General features: G+C 49.6%; 1 protein-coding gene across 1 annotated transcript in view; it reads left to right on the forward strand.

The window, feature by feature from the left end:
* Nucleotides 1–12,506, forward strand: part of Ptpn1 (protein tyrosine phosphatase non-receptor type 1) — a 47,497-nt gene that overhangs the window by 26,302 nt on the left and 8,689 nt on the right. Inside the window, exons 2-4 of the mRNA XM_036184934.1 lie at nt 6,209–6,299; nt 8,860–8,960; nt 11,840–11,938. Coding sequence (XP_036040827.1) covers nt 6,209–6,299; nt 8,860–8,960; nt 11,840–11,938 — 291 coding nt within the window. The remainder of the gene's footprint in view (nt 1–6,208; nt 6,300–8,859; nt 8,961–11,839; nt 11,939–12,506) is intronic.

The raw sequence follows: 12,506 nt of genomic DNA on the forward strand, positions 1-12,506 counted from the left end.
CCTTGGGAAGTCGCACAGCCTCTCTGCCTGAGCTTCTGATTTTAGTTTTGTGGCTCCACAGATCCATCCCTTCCAGTGCTGTGACTGCTGCCATGCTTCCCTCTCTGTTCCTCCTTCATCCTTGGTCCCTCTCATGGCAGGCAGAAAAGTGTGTGGCATCTGGAAGATCATTTGACCAGTGATTGTGGTGCAGGTGCCTTTCTCTTGGTTCCGGTTAGTGCCCCCTCCCCCGCAGCTTTCCAAGTACTTGAGAAAATCTTAACCAAATCAATTTCATTTAATGAGCTGTTTTCTGCTCATTCACGCTCCTAAGTGTGCGGGAAGCATCCTTCCGTTGGGTTGGAGAGCAGGATCATTTCAAAGCAGGGGTTTCACTGGTGTCCTATGTTGCCTCTCCCCTGGGACCTTGAAAGGAGGAAACATGGTGGGCAGCCTGGTTCCTGCCAGGAAAGTTGTGGACCTTGCTCTTGCAGATGCCTGCCAAGTCCTTGTTAGTCAACTGTCCCACTGTCCCCCGGCAAGCAGCCAGGAGCTGGGGTGAAGTTCTTACTGGCCTGATGGAAAGCAGAAGGTAAACAAAACAGAAGTGAAAGTCGATTTTTTTAGCCCGTTCTCTTACGGGAACAGTTTTGTGGTTCTCAGCACTTCAGGAGATACTGGTTCCAATATGTTTGATTGACATCAATTACTGTAAGTCTGATTCATTTTCTCCCTATTGATTTCTGCCCAAGGTGAAATTCACGACATTTAACAGAAAACATAAGTGATTTTAAAAAAAGATGCTTGTATCAAGGGCTGTAAAAATTAGGGGTGAAAGTCAGGGATATTTGAGAGTTTAAGGCAGTCATACCATTCTAATTATTTGTATAATTCACGTAAGGCTCACTGCATTGAACTCAGAATGCTGTTTCTAATTGCAGGGCAAGGTCAGATTCATTTACCTGTAGTAAGTCATTCTTTCATAGCCACCCACTACACGGCCACAGTCAGGCTTCTCAAGGCCGTCCTTCTCAGTGCTGAAACTACAGCCCTTAGGGACCGAGCAATCATTGTAATGAGATTATGTACAGTGGCCTGTTCTTGTAAAGGCTTAGGTTGGCAGCAGTGACAGAGGTCTCTGCTGGTATTTTAAGAGTTTGGGGTTTTGAACAGCTGTCCCAGCAGTAGGGCTCTACCCAGCACCACATTAAAGCTCTGAAGACCTTATAGGCGCGCGCGCGCGCGCGCGCGCGCGCACGCGCACACACACACACACACACACACACACACACACACACACACCTTTCTGCTGCTCCTCTGCTCCTCTGCTCCTCTGCTCCTCTGCTCCTCTGCTCCTCTGTGTGGTTGCAATTGCAGCCTGGGTACCTGCCCCTGTAGTTACTTTTAGCCTCCTAAGCCTCAACTGACAGGAGACTCTCCACTTCTGCCTTCTTTGTCCACGGCTCCTTAGTTCTGGTCATACGACCCACCATGGACCGTGGAGAACAGATTGTACTCTGGCTGAAGCATCGGTTATCTGCTAGAGCCGGTCTCCTTCTGGGACCATAGCAGTCCATTTCAGTGGGGAGCCTGGACTTTTATTTCTCATGTGTGTCTCAGCCTAGACTATCTGTGGTTTTTCTAAATATAATTGCCTGGCTGGTGCTTCATGTTCAGAGCAGAGGGTGCTCAAAGAGTGAAATTGCCCACTCTCCCCAGCAGAGGTTCCCTTCCAGATTAGTTGACTACCTCCTGCTGCCCTTGTTCCTATTTGAAGAGCTCTATAGCACGACTTGGCCTGCCTTCCCATGTCATTTCCACAGCCTTTTGTTCTAACCCTGGTCCAGGGCTTGCTGGAGCCTCTGCTTCCCTGTCTGGCATGTCTGGCCATCATCATTGCTCTGGGAGTCTTGGGGGCATAGATTTTCTTTATAACATCTATTTTTATTCAATATGGTCATTTAAAATCAAGGGGCTGGGCTCAGTGGTAAAGAGTGAGTACTGCAATTTCAGAGGACCCAGAGGACCCCTGTATCACCCCAGGGGTGACTACAATCACCTGTTAGTCCAGCTCCAAGGGATCTGACATCCTCTTCTGACCTCTGTGGGCATCTGGATTTATGGTGACATGTGCATGCACAGACACACAATTAGAATAAACCTTTAAATTTTTTAAAAATCAAAACTGGCTTGGTGTTAATTAGCTAATTTGGACTCTTCTTTATTGTTTAAGCACTGTGGTTTATGTTAAAATATGGTTACATCAAGCACATTACCTCCTGCATATTTATTATATGAATGTGTAAATAAGGTAGAAATATATTAAAAGTGTGTGTGTGTGTGTGTGTGTGTGTGTGTGTGTGTGTGTTTACTGGGAGTCAAACCCAGGGACTCACGCATACCAAACAGGTGGCCATTACACTACGCCATTTCTTAAGTCTTTGAAGTAAGTTATATTGTTAACCTGTGTGTGTGAGGAGTGAAGCGGGCTAGGGGGGACTTTGTGTGTGAAGTGCTTGAGAGCTGGGCCTCATCCCCATCACCCAGTAAACCAGCTGTGCTGGTGCGTACTCCAGGACTGGGGAGACTGGGAAGATTAGTTCAAGGCCATCCTCAGCTTCAAAGGAAGTTTGAGGCTAGCCTGGGCTATATGAAATATTGTTTTCCATTTAGAAGACAGCCTCTGATGATCTGTGGGTTTTGATTGTATTTTGTTCCATGTAAATTTTGTTTCATTTATAAAGAGGCTTAGTTAATAAAATCCGCTCTGCATTCATGACTTGGAGGAGGTTCTTACATCCATCATAGGTGAACTGGCCCGACACAAGTGCCATCTCTCTGTGTGCTGCTCAGCCGAGGCTGCTTCTGGGTTCCAGGAAGTACCTTGCCTGTCAGTCACCAATGTCTGGTATTTCTGCCCTTTGTTCAGTCTCTCAGCTGACTATTTCTGAGAATCAGTAGCTTCCCCCAGCACTTCAGATCAGACAGCCATTCAGAGAAAGGCCTAGATTGACCAGTGACAGGGAGGGACTTTGTAGTCCCTGGAGTTCTAACAGGTGACAGGTACTGTTGGAGGTTTCCCTCCTTTAGACACATGGCACCTGTTAGGACACTTGATAAACAACCCTTCCTGCTTATATGTGGGTGGTTTGTGTTGTTTGTTTTTAATTTCTTGATACCCTCTTCACCCTCAGTGCTGCCTTCAGGTCCCAACAAGACCCTGCCTACTTTCAGATTTGGGGAGGTTGGGGTGTGTGTGTGTGTGTGTGTGTGTGTGTGTGTGTTTCCCTGGGTTTAATTTGTGTTGCTTGCATGAGCCTGGGTAAGGGTTACTTACTGGAATGTGCATCTTGCCAGCGGCTACACCACTGAAAAAAATTACTCTCTTTCCTATTTCCTTTTTTTTTTTTTTTTTTTTGAGACAGCCCAAGCTGTCTTTGAACTCTCCATCCTCCTGCCTCAGCCTCCCAAGTGTTGGGATCACAGGTGTGTACCAGCACACCCATCTCTCCTTTAGTACCTGTGTTTGGTACTGTCTTGTCAGGGCTGTGTGCGACAGTTGCAGAAACCAGACCCCAGGAGCATGCGTTCTGTAGCAGTTAAGATGGGCCTGATGGGGTGTTCTCGGATGCATGCTCCCTCTGGGCATTTCCACCCTGTGCTGCTGGGAAGTGTGCTGCTATGGAATCAAAAGCTGTACACTTACGGGATTAGCACCATCCTTTCAGTCAGTCAGCAGGTTATGTTGCGGGCCTGCCCTGGCCCAGGTCTGGGATTAGAGGTGAGGGCTTTACTCTCAACAGATTCCTGACTGCTTTCAGGAAGGCTTCCCTGCTCTTCCCGTGGAAGATGGTTCTAAGCGAGTAATACATTCTACCATGGAGCCAGAAGCACAGATTCACTGTGTGGGACCAGAGTGAACAGGTTAAAGCCGGTGCTGCTGTTCCACTTAGCAAAGTGTTCTGTGCAACATGGAAGTTTTGCCATGTGCTCGGACTGTCTTTTATGCCTGTTTACTTCCATCTCAAATTAGGGCGTGTCAACTGTTCATCCAAGTTGGAATTTCTGACTAGTTGGATCTAAGAGATACTTGAATAGTGGTGGAAATGAGCTTCTCCAAATACAAAACTGTTGTTCTGCTTATTTTTTTGTTGTTTGTTTTGTTTTAAAACAAGGTGTCATTATGTAGACCAGGCTGGCCTCAAATTCATAGCAATTCACCACCGGCCTCTGCCCCCAGAGCACTGAGATTAAAGGTGTGCACATTTGGGATCTATCTGATTCTTTGAGACAGCATCTAACTGTATAGCTCAGGCTGATCTCAACTCAACAGCAGTCTTGCCTCAGCCTCTGAGTCCTGGGATTACAGGTGTGCACAGCCACCACGCCTGGCAGTTGGGCCCTCTTGTGCCCTGTCACTGTGATCTTATTACTAGCTTTGTGACAGTTCAGACTCTCAGTTCCAGATTTTCAGGAGCCTCTGTCTGTGCATGGCTGTCATCCAGATGCCAAAGACCTTTGTCTGTGTCTCAGTTGCAGTCCCCTGTGGGCTGCTTCAGGTCTCCTTCCTCGAGTAGACTGACATGTCATAGTGAGTGTGCTGGAGAAGACAAGCTGTTGACACTGCTGTCTTGGTCATATTGGCAAGCGTCTGTTAGCCTTCAGTTTCCATGGAAGTTTCCTTTGCCATCATTTTCCATTTTGTTTCTTCCCCCTCTCTTCTTGGTTTATTCTTATTCTCAGTGGGGTGGAAAACCTGTTGGGAAAGGGAGTGTGGCTGCTATCTTTGGCTTTCCTTTGGAGTGGCTGTAGGGGGATGGGAGGAGTTCTTTATCTTTTCAACTGAGCTTGCCACTTTTGCTACTTTGTTTTACATTACAAAAGATATTTTTGTTTAGTGTATCATAGCATCCTGTTCTTAATTGCTGGATATGAGATTTTATTGTTGTGAGTGTGTCAGTAGTATTTATTCTCAGTCTTTCTGTACTCCACAGTTTGTGTCTCTGAAGGGCTCTTTCCCTGGCTCTTGTTTTCCTGTTAGATCTGCCATCAGTGGCATTTGTGTGAGAGAGGGTAGAGGCCCACACGCAGATAGATAGAGCAAAGAGGCACACCCGGATGCTGGCATCCTTCAATGCTTCCTGCTGTCTGGTCAGATCATCTGAAGGCCTCCCACCTGGAAAGGAATTGGAGCTGCAGCCCCATGTGAGCATATAAAAGAAGTCAGGGCCTGATCTTGGGCGTTTATGTGCCTTGGATGGGTCGTTCACTTTGCACTGTGCCACATTAGCTAGTTTGGAGACCTGATTGACTTTTCCAGAAATTCATCCTTTGATTTCTGCAGAAGTAAGAGCTGACACAGCAACTCGGAGTAGGGTAGGGTGGCATCTAGCCCCTCTCAGAGGGAGCCTCACCTACCCCTCACTGGGAGTCTCACCCTTCCTTCCAAGGTGACAGCTGTCCACACCCTGCACATTGTCTCTGGGGGAGTGGGGGGGCTGCCTTATGAACTGTCTGAATTCCAGCTTGTAGACTGCTGTCACCATGGCCTCTTCCCCTGTCCCCTTTTCATGGTAAAGTATACCAGCCTTAAGTCAAGAGTTTAAACCATTTATAGACACACAGTTTTGTGGTGGTAGCACATTCACAGTACACATGCACTTGTCATTGCTAATGAAAGAGCAGATTGCCCCAGACTGCTTTCTGAAACTGGTGTCAGTCATCTCAGCAAGAGCAGGCTGGGCCTGTGCAGTTCCAGGAGCAGGAGGAAGCTGCTTCTGTTCATGCAGGGGCGTGTTTACCTCCAAAGACAGCAGTTGGATGGTGGAATGTTTATTGATGCATTCCTTTCCAGAAGGTTCCAGTTGGAACTCCAGGCCTGACATTGCAGCACTTCAAGATCTAGCTTGCCCACCACATCCTCCAGCCATCTGCCCTTCTTCCCTGCTGCCCACTCTCTGTTCTGACATAAGCCCCCCGCCTCTGCTAGCAGGCCTTCCTAAGTAGTACATTATCCTCCTCTGCATCCCAGCCAGGCCTGGGCCTGCTCGGCATGCTCTGCTCCTGTAACCTTGTGTATACCTGTGCATTATCAGCTTGTCCTGCCCACACTGCCCAGGCTCTTTGATGTCTGCTCTGTCCTCAGTGCCTGACTCATCTCTGGTGCTTCTTTAACTGGATAAATTTCTGGTGTAGATTCCAAAAGAGAACTCTTTATCCTTTTTTGTAGGATATTCGACATGAAGCCAGTGACTTCCCATGCAGAGTGGCGAAACTTCCTAAGAACAAAAACCGGAACAGGTACCGGGATGTCAGCCCCTGTAAGTACCCACTGTTCCCACTGCCCTACTCACACTTCCCAGTTACAGGCTGCCATTGTCCAGGGTGGGGTAGAGGTTGTGACCTCATTGTCTCTTGTTATAAGCACGGGAGACACAGTGTCATAACTCGCTTTCACTGTTGCAGACACTAGGACTCCAGTTTCTGGAAATTTTGGTGGTTCAGAGCCCTTCTTTTTAGCTCTGTTGTGGTGAGTCATTTTCCTCCCCTGAAGTGGAGTGGCTTAGGCTTAGTGAACAGCCTCTTTGGGGTGACTCAGCAGCTATGCCGTTGGCTGTCAGCCTGGTGAGAGCCACAGTGATGCTCACAGGTTCTCCACTCCACCAGATGTGTAGATCCAGCGGGCCCTTGACTTTCATTGCTTAAGACTGGCAGTGCCCGCTGGCCTGAGCCTGCACCTTCTGCCTAGCTCCTAATCTGGAAATACCTTCAGAGGAAATAACCAAATGTGTAGAATGTGTGGAAAGCAAGAAAAGCCAGAACTGGACTCAGGACCGGACTCTCTCATTAGCACCCAAGTTTATTGACGTCTCTTGACGTCTGTAGTCATTATTCCTCAACAAGGATTGTGGCTACTCAAATCTACATGGCCATCAATCAAGTTCCCAGGGAGACATAAAGGATCTAGGTTTAGAACACAAACTGTACCTCTTGGCCGGCCACACTGATGGCTTTGGTTATCAGTGACATGGAAGTCACACTCACCTTGTAGGAGTGTGTGGGGGTGAAGCAGCAGTGTAAACCACTAAGCCTAGTGCCCTCTCAGAGGTGCATGTAGTAAACATGGGCCATTTGAAGTGCATTTGTAGGTCCTTAGGTGGAGGCTGACTGAGCTCACTCCAGCACCTGCTGTGTAGAGTTAGCTTCCCTTGGCTGAGGGACACCAGATGTGTTTATGAAAACACAGTGACGCAATGAAAACCCTTACTGACTCTGTTCTGGAGTCCTGGCTAGAACTTGAGGACAGTGATGTGACCATATGAGACTGTCCTTTCCCCATTGCCAGGCTGCCCCAGGATATCCACCAAGTGTCCTAGATAGGGCCAGCAGCTGCAGTGCCCCACTGCACATGGGGTCGTTCTCAGCATTGCATCCTAATCCTACTCTTGTCTCTCTTTTCCTCCACACACTCGAGTAGAAAAAGGGATTGTTGTTCAGGTCATAGGTGCAGGAAAGGTGGTTCAAGGTGGAAAGAGACCTTTCCAGTTTCGAGTGCTGCTGGTACTGTGGCTGTGGAGCAGACTCGGAGCACCCCCACACCCCTCTTTTAACTTGTGCTCAGCAAGGACGTAAACAAGACGAAGAGCTTGCCTAAGGCCAACTGGTGCTGTTGGAGCCCTCGAGGTCACCAGTGCCGCTCACACAAGGGTTTTGTTGTTTGTGTTTTGAGAAGTAGGCTCATGCAGCCAGGCCACTAAAGCTAGCCTTGAACTCATAATCCTCTTGTCTTCCTCCCAAGTGTTGGGGTTATATGTGAATGTTTCCAGGCCTGGTGGACTCGGTCAGTCAGTGTATCTGTCTATCCACCTACCTGCCTACTTTATCTTTTTGGTCCACTAAAAAGTGACCCAGGCCTCTCCTAACCTCCACAGTGGGAAATGGCAGGTCCAGCTGGAGAGTCTTCAGAACAGAACCCAAAGGCTACTGGGCTCAGTGCCGTTCCCTTTCCCTCTGGGCTCAGGTGAAAGATGGAGTTCATCCTGACCAGTCTCCCTTGTGCTATAGCAGAAAGAACAGCTGCGCACCTGGGACAGCCGCAGGGAGAGAATGGCAGCCTGTGGGGCCCCTGCTCTCGGGACAGAGTAGTGAGGGGGACAGGAACAGAAGCACAATGCTTTGTCAGGAGCCTGTGTAGCGCCTCCCTGTGAGTCCATTCCTAGAGTTACATCCATCTGTGTACTTTCACTGTGGGAGCGGGGGCTCTTACTGCATTAACTTGTCCCCTCCCTTGAGACAGGGTCTCACTATGCAACTCTGACTGTCCTGGGACTCACTATGTAGACCAGGCTGGTCTTGAACTCCTGGGTGCTGGGATTAAAGGTGTGTACCACCACTGTCCAGTTTAAATCCCCTTCTCAGGGTCTCTGATCATAATGTCTGAATCGCTTCATTGTACATGGCTCATCGCTGCTCCTTAGGGTGGATACTGGCTGCCCTGCAGTGCTTCAGACTTAGACCAAGTGGTCAGTCAGCCCCACCTGAGACACCTCCATATGTCACGGGGTGCTGGGACAGCTCTTGGTGAATTGCTTCCTTTCACAGCCTTGACTTTACCCTGGGAACCTGTGTTAGGCACCAGGAAGTAGATCCTTTGATGTTCTCCTGTGATCTGTGGGCTTGTCGCTGTCTCACCATGGTGTAGAGTTGACGGCTGTTACAACGGAGCTATCCGGAGTGCCAGTCACTCGACATGTGACCCGTTTCACTTGACTAGTGAGGCCCCGCCAGTGTGCATTTCTTCAGGCCGTGGGTCCTCTCGGCCTTCCTTTAGAACCCAGGCACTTGGACCCAGGATCACCCAGCTCCGCTTTTGTCTTTCAGTTGACCACAGTCGGATTAAATTGCACCAGGAGGATAATGACTACATCAATGCCAGTTTGATAAAAATGGAGGAAGCCCAGAGGAGCTATATTCTCACCCAGGTAACAGGTGGTCTGGGCTATTCTTTTATGTCACCTGGAGAGTTTAAGAGTGCTGTTGTGTTCACATCAGATAAGATCATCATGTCCTTGAGAAGTTCAGACTTCTCATCAACCAAAAAGCAGCAAGAAAGGAAGCATGCTCCCTCAGACTCAGTGAGCACAGCGTCTTCCCTGGGCACTGAGGTGACACACTGAGCTGCCAGTGGTCTCCTGATGAGCAGGAGAAGAGCTTAGCCATGAGACCGTGGGGGTGGACCTCAGCAGTGAGTGCTTCTACAGCATCTAAGAGGGCTAGCAGTCGGCCAGGCACCTCTTTCCAAGTGCCACTCAGTGTTCCTCCGGACCTCATTAGGTGATACGACATCTCTTAAAAATGCCACAGCTCCAGGCTTCCTTGTGAGAAAGCTTGGTGGGCATCTGTAACACACTTCACGGTGTGTGACCAGAAGACTGAATGTCTGGAAAGAGATTAAAGCTTATTCTCAATAATTTTCTCCAGTCTTAGCCTGTTACCAGCAGGCTGGTTTAAACAGCCATGCATTGTTTCTCCTTTGTCATTACAGATCACATAGCTGGGCTGTAGGGCTCTGTCTGCTGTGTGGAAGTCAAATCCCAGTGAAGCCAGAAGCTCAGAGCCAGCACTCATCCATCACAGCCCTTCCCCCTTTCTGTCCCAAGCCAGTTTGTGTGACCAGAAGCATCTCCCATCCCCTCCCTGTCCCTGTCCCCTACCCCCACTCCAGCCATTCAGCCTGTGTAGCACCAGTGGGCTGTCTTCAGCCCTGTGGATACAGGGCCAACCTTCCCAGGCCTCAGCCAGGGAGGGTCCTCCCAGCACCTCTGTGTTTGAGTGGGTGGCTGCTCCAGATTCTGAAAGAAGGTGGAGCCTGCTGCTCAGAGGCTGAGGCATCCGTGACTTCCTGAGAATCTGTGTAGAGAAGTCCGGAGTTCTTGGCTTCAGCCATTCGTCTACAGTTGAGGTCAGAAAGACTTAGTATAGGTGTTGACCATTATAAGGTGTGTGATGCCCAAGTCAAATGACCACTTAGCATGTTTTCTCTGAGGGGCTGAGGTTGGGCCTTGGTGGTAGAGCACTTACCTGACATGTAAGGCCCTGGGTCTAGCTCCCAGTATTCCCCCCCCCCCCCCCCCCCCCCAAAAAACCAAACAAACCCACTGCTAATGACAAAAAGCATTCATTAGACCCAGGTGTTGTGGTTCATACATGTGATCCCAGCACTTGAAAGGCTGAGGCAGGAGACTTGCCACATGTTTGAGGCCAGTTGAAAATACATAAGGAGTTCCAAAGGCCATTCTGGGCTAGACTTAGGGAAGGAGAAAGAGAAACTCGAGAATTACTTTTACCCCTATCCCAACCCTGAGCCCTGGCAACTATGTGAGACCTGTGACATTTTGCTGTGCAGTGTGGCACCATGTGTATTCACAGATGGTTTCTGTAGCCCTAGGGGTTTCATATAGACGCAAAACAGTCTGACCCCAAAGGAGTGTTTCTGACAGGGAGACCCAAATGTTTTCCAAGCCGCAAACCAAGAACACTTCCCGATACATCCAGTGTTATTCCTTACAGAAACCACATAGTCTGTGCCTCATGTTGTAAAAGTAGAGGTTGGAAAGAGCAGGGATATAGGGCTAGCCTTCACCTCCAGTGCAAAGGGACAGCCAAGGCTGGGCTGTGCCCTTTTAGGTCTTGAAAGCTGCAGAGCTGGGTGGTGCTTGAAGATGGGAATGGTAATTGGTGAGTTGCAGAATGCAGAGAATTGTACCCATGGTGGGGCTGAGGGTTTGGATCCTTGTGCAGTTTAGAGGATGAAGGACCTAGGTGGCCATCAGGTACCTGGACATCCACCTGCCACCCTGGCTCTGTTACCTGAGGGGACGTCGTCACCTGTGTGACATTATTATCAGAGCCCTTGCCTCACGCTTCAGACAGAAGCACTTGGGGAAAGAATGAGCAAATAGATGCCAAGTGCTGGTACAGGGAAGAAAAGTATGCCGAGACTTACGGGGCAGGGGCTTGGATCAAAATTGGTGAGAACAGAAACTGTTCTAGAAGAGGTTCTGGCCCAAAGATGTGGCCAGCCCTGGCGTGGATGCTTTCCTGTGGTACCCACAGGGCTAAAGCGAACTCCCAGCACTTCCCATTTATCTGTCACTACCCACCATCACTAGGTGGGCTAGCTGCTCAGCGGGCACCTGCCATGCACAGGCCTTCCGAGCCCTCGGGCCACCTCTGAGACGGTTTGTGGGCCACATCTGTCCCGTTCCTTGGTTCAGCTCTCAAAGCTGTCCATGCTTAGACTCCCCAGTACTAGTTGTAAGGAAAAAGCCCCACTCTGTGCTGGGTACTTGCTTTGTTCTAGGTGCTGTGCTGAGTCCTTCACCGACAGCATTGCCATTACTTATACACCTTGGGAACAGGCGTTGCTTTTAATCAAGTGGGCCATGTGGGGAAGCAGGCATAGAGAAGCGGAGTGACTTGCTTGAAGTTAGAATCAAGTGGGCCATGTGGGGAAGCAGGCATAGAGAAGCGGAGTGACTTGCTTGAAGTTAGAAGGTGACAGGTTTTTAGAGCAGGGTCTGGGACTGCCAGAGCACAGTGGGAGCCCTGCCCCATGCTGCCTCTCACCTCTTGAGCAAGGAACCCTGTGTAGTCCCTCAGCCACCAGCCCAGCCCAAGAAACAGTCTGCACTGAGATGCAGAGGTGACTTTCACCACACGATGGCATGTGGGACTAGGTGACTGACACAGGGCAGGCAGCCTTGGCAGCCATCCTGCCTGACCCTCCAAACACTCCCTGGCTGACGGCGAGTTGTGTTTGTGTTCAGTGTTGTACAGTGTGTGTCTCGTGTGTTTGCAGGGCCCTTTGCCAAACACATGTGGGCACTTCTGGGAGATGGTGTGGGAGCAGAAGAGCAGGGGTGTGGTCATGCTCAACCGTATCATGGAAAAAGGCTCGGTAAGTTCCTGCCACAGCCCCTTGCCGCTGTCCACGCACACACAGCCTGTAAAGCTCCCAGTCCCCTGCGTTTCTGTTTTCTAACTCCTTTACATGACACCTTTTTTATTTTAAAAAGGCGAACATTACCTAAACAACCATTTGTTACAAACAAGTCAAGTTTGACTCCAAGGAGCAGCAGCACTGCCTAGCCTTCCGCCTTCCTGGCTCCACTCCCTTGGTACTGCCTGTGGAGTATCTCTTTACCAAGCCCAGACTGGGTCTCTTGAGGGCAAACTGGGGGACACCAGCTCCAGATTATCAAATGCCAACATAACCTCTGCTGGTGAGTTGGCTTCAGGACACATGGCACTGTGAGTTCTTGAAACTCTTGAAATAGCTCCCCCTCACTTTAGCAGCCCCTCCCCCTCAGCCTGAGTCGCTCTGTCTCACACCTGCAGGGTGGTCTCACCACACTCTCACCTCTAAGGGTGGTCATTAATGCAGCCTGCAGACCCGGAGTGGCTGGACCTGTTACCTAGACTCCCTCACTCCTCATACCATAGCCCAGACAGGTCTCCAGTTTGTT

Source organism: Onychomys torridus, chromosome 4 (assembly GCF_903995425.1).
Source record: "Onychomys torridus chromosome 4, mOncTor1.1, whole genome shotgun sequence".
NCBI classification, from domain to species: Eukaryota; Metazoa; Chordata; class Mammalia; order Rodentia; family Cricetidae; genus Onychomys; species Onychomys torridus.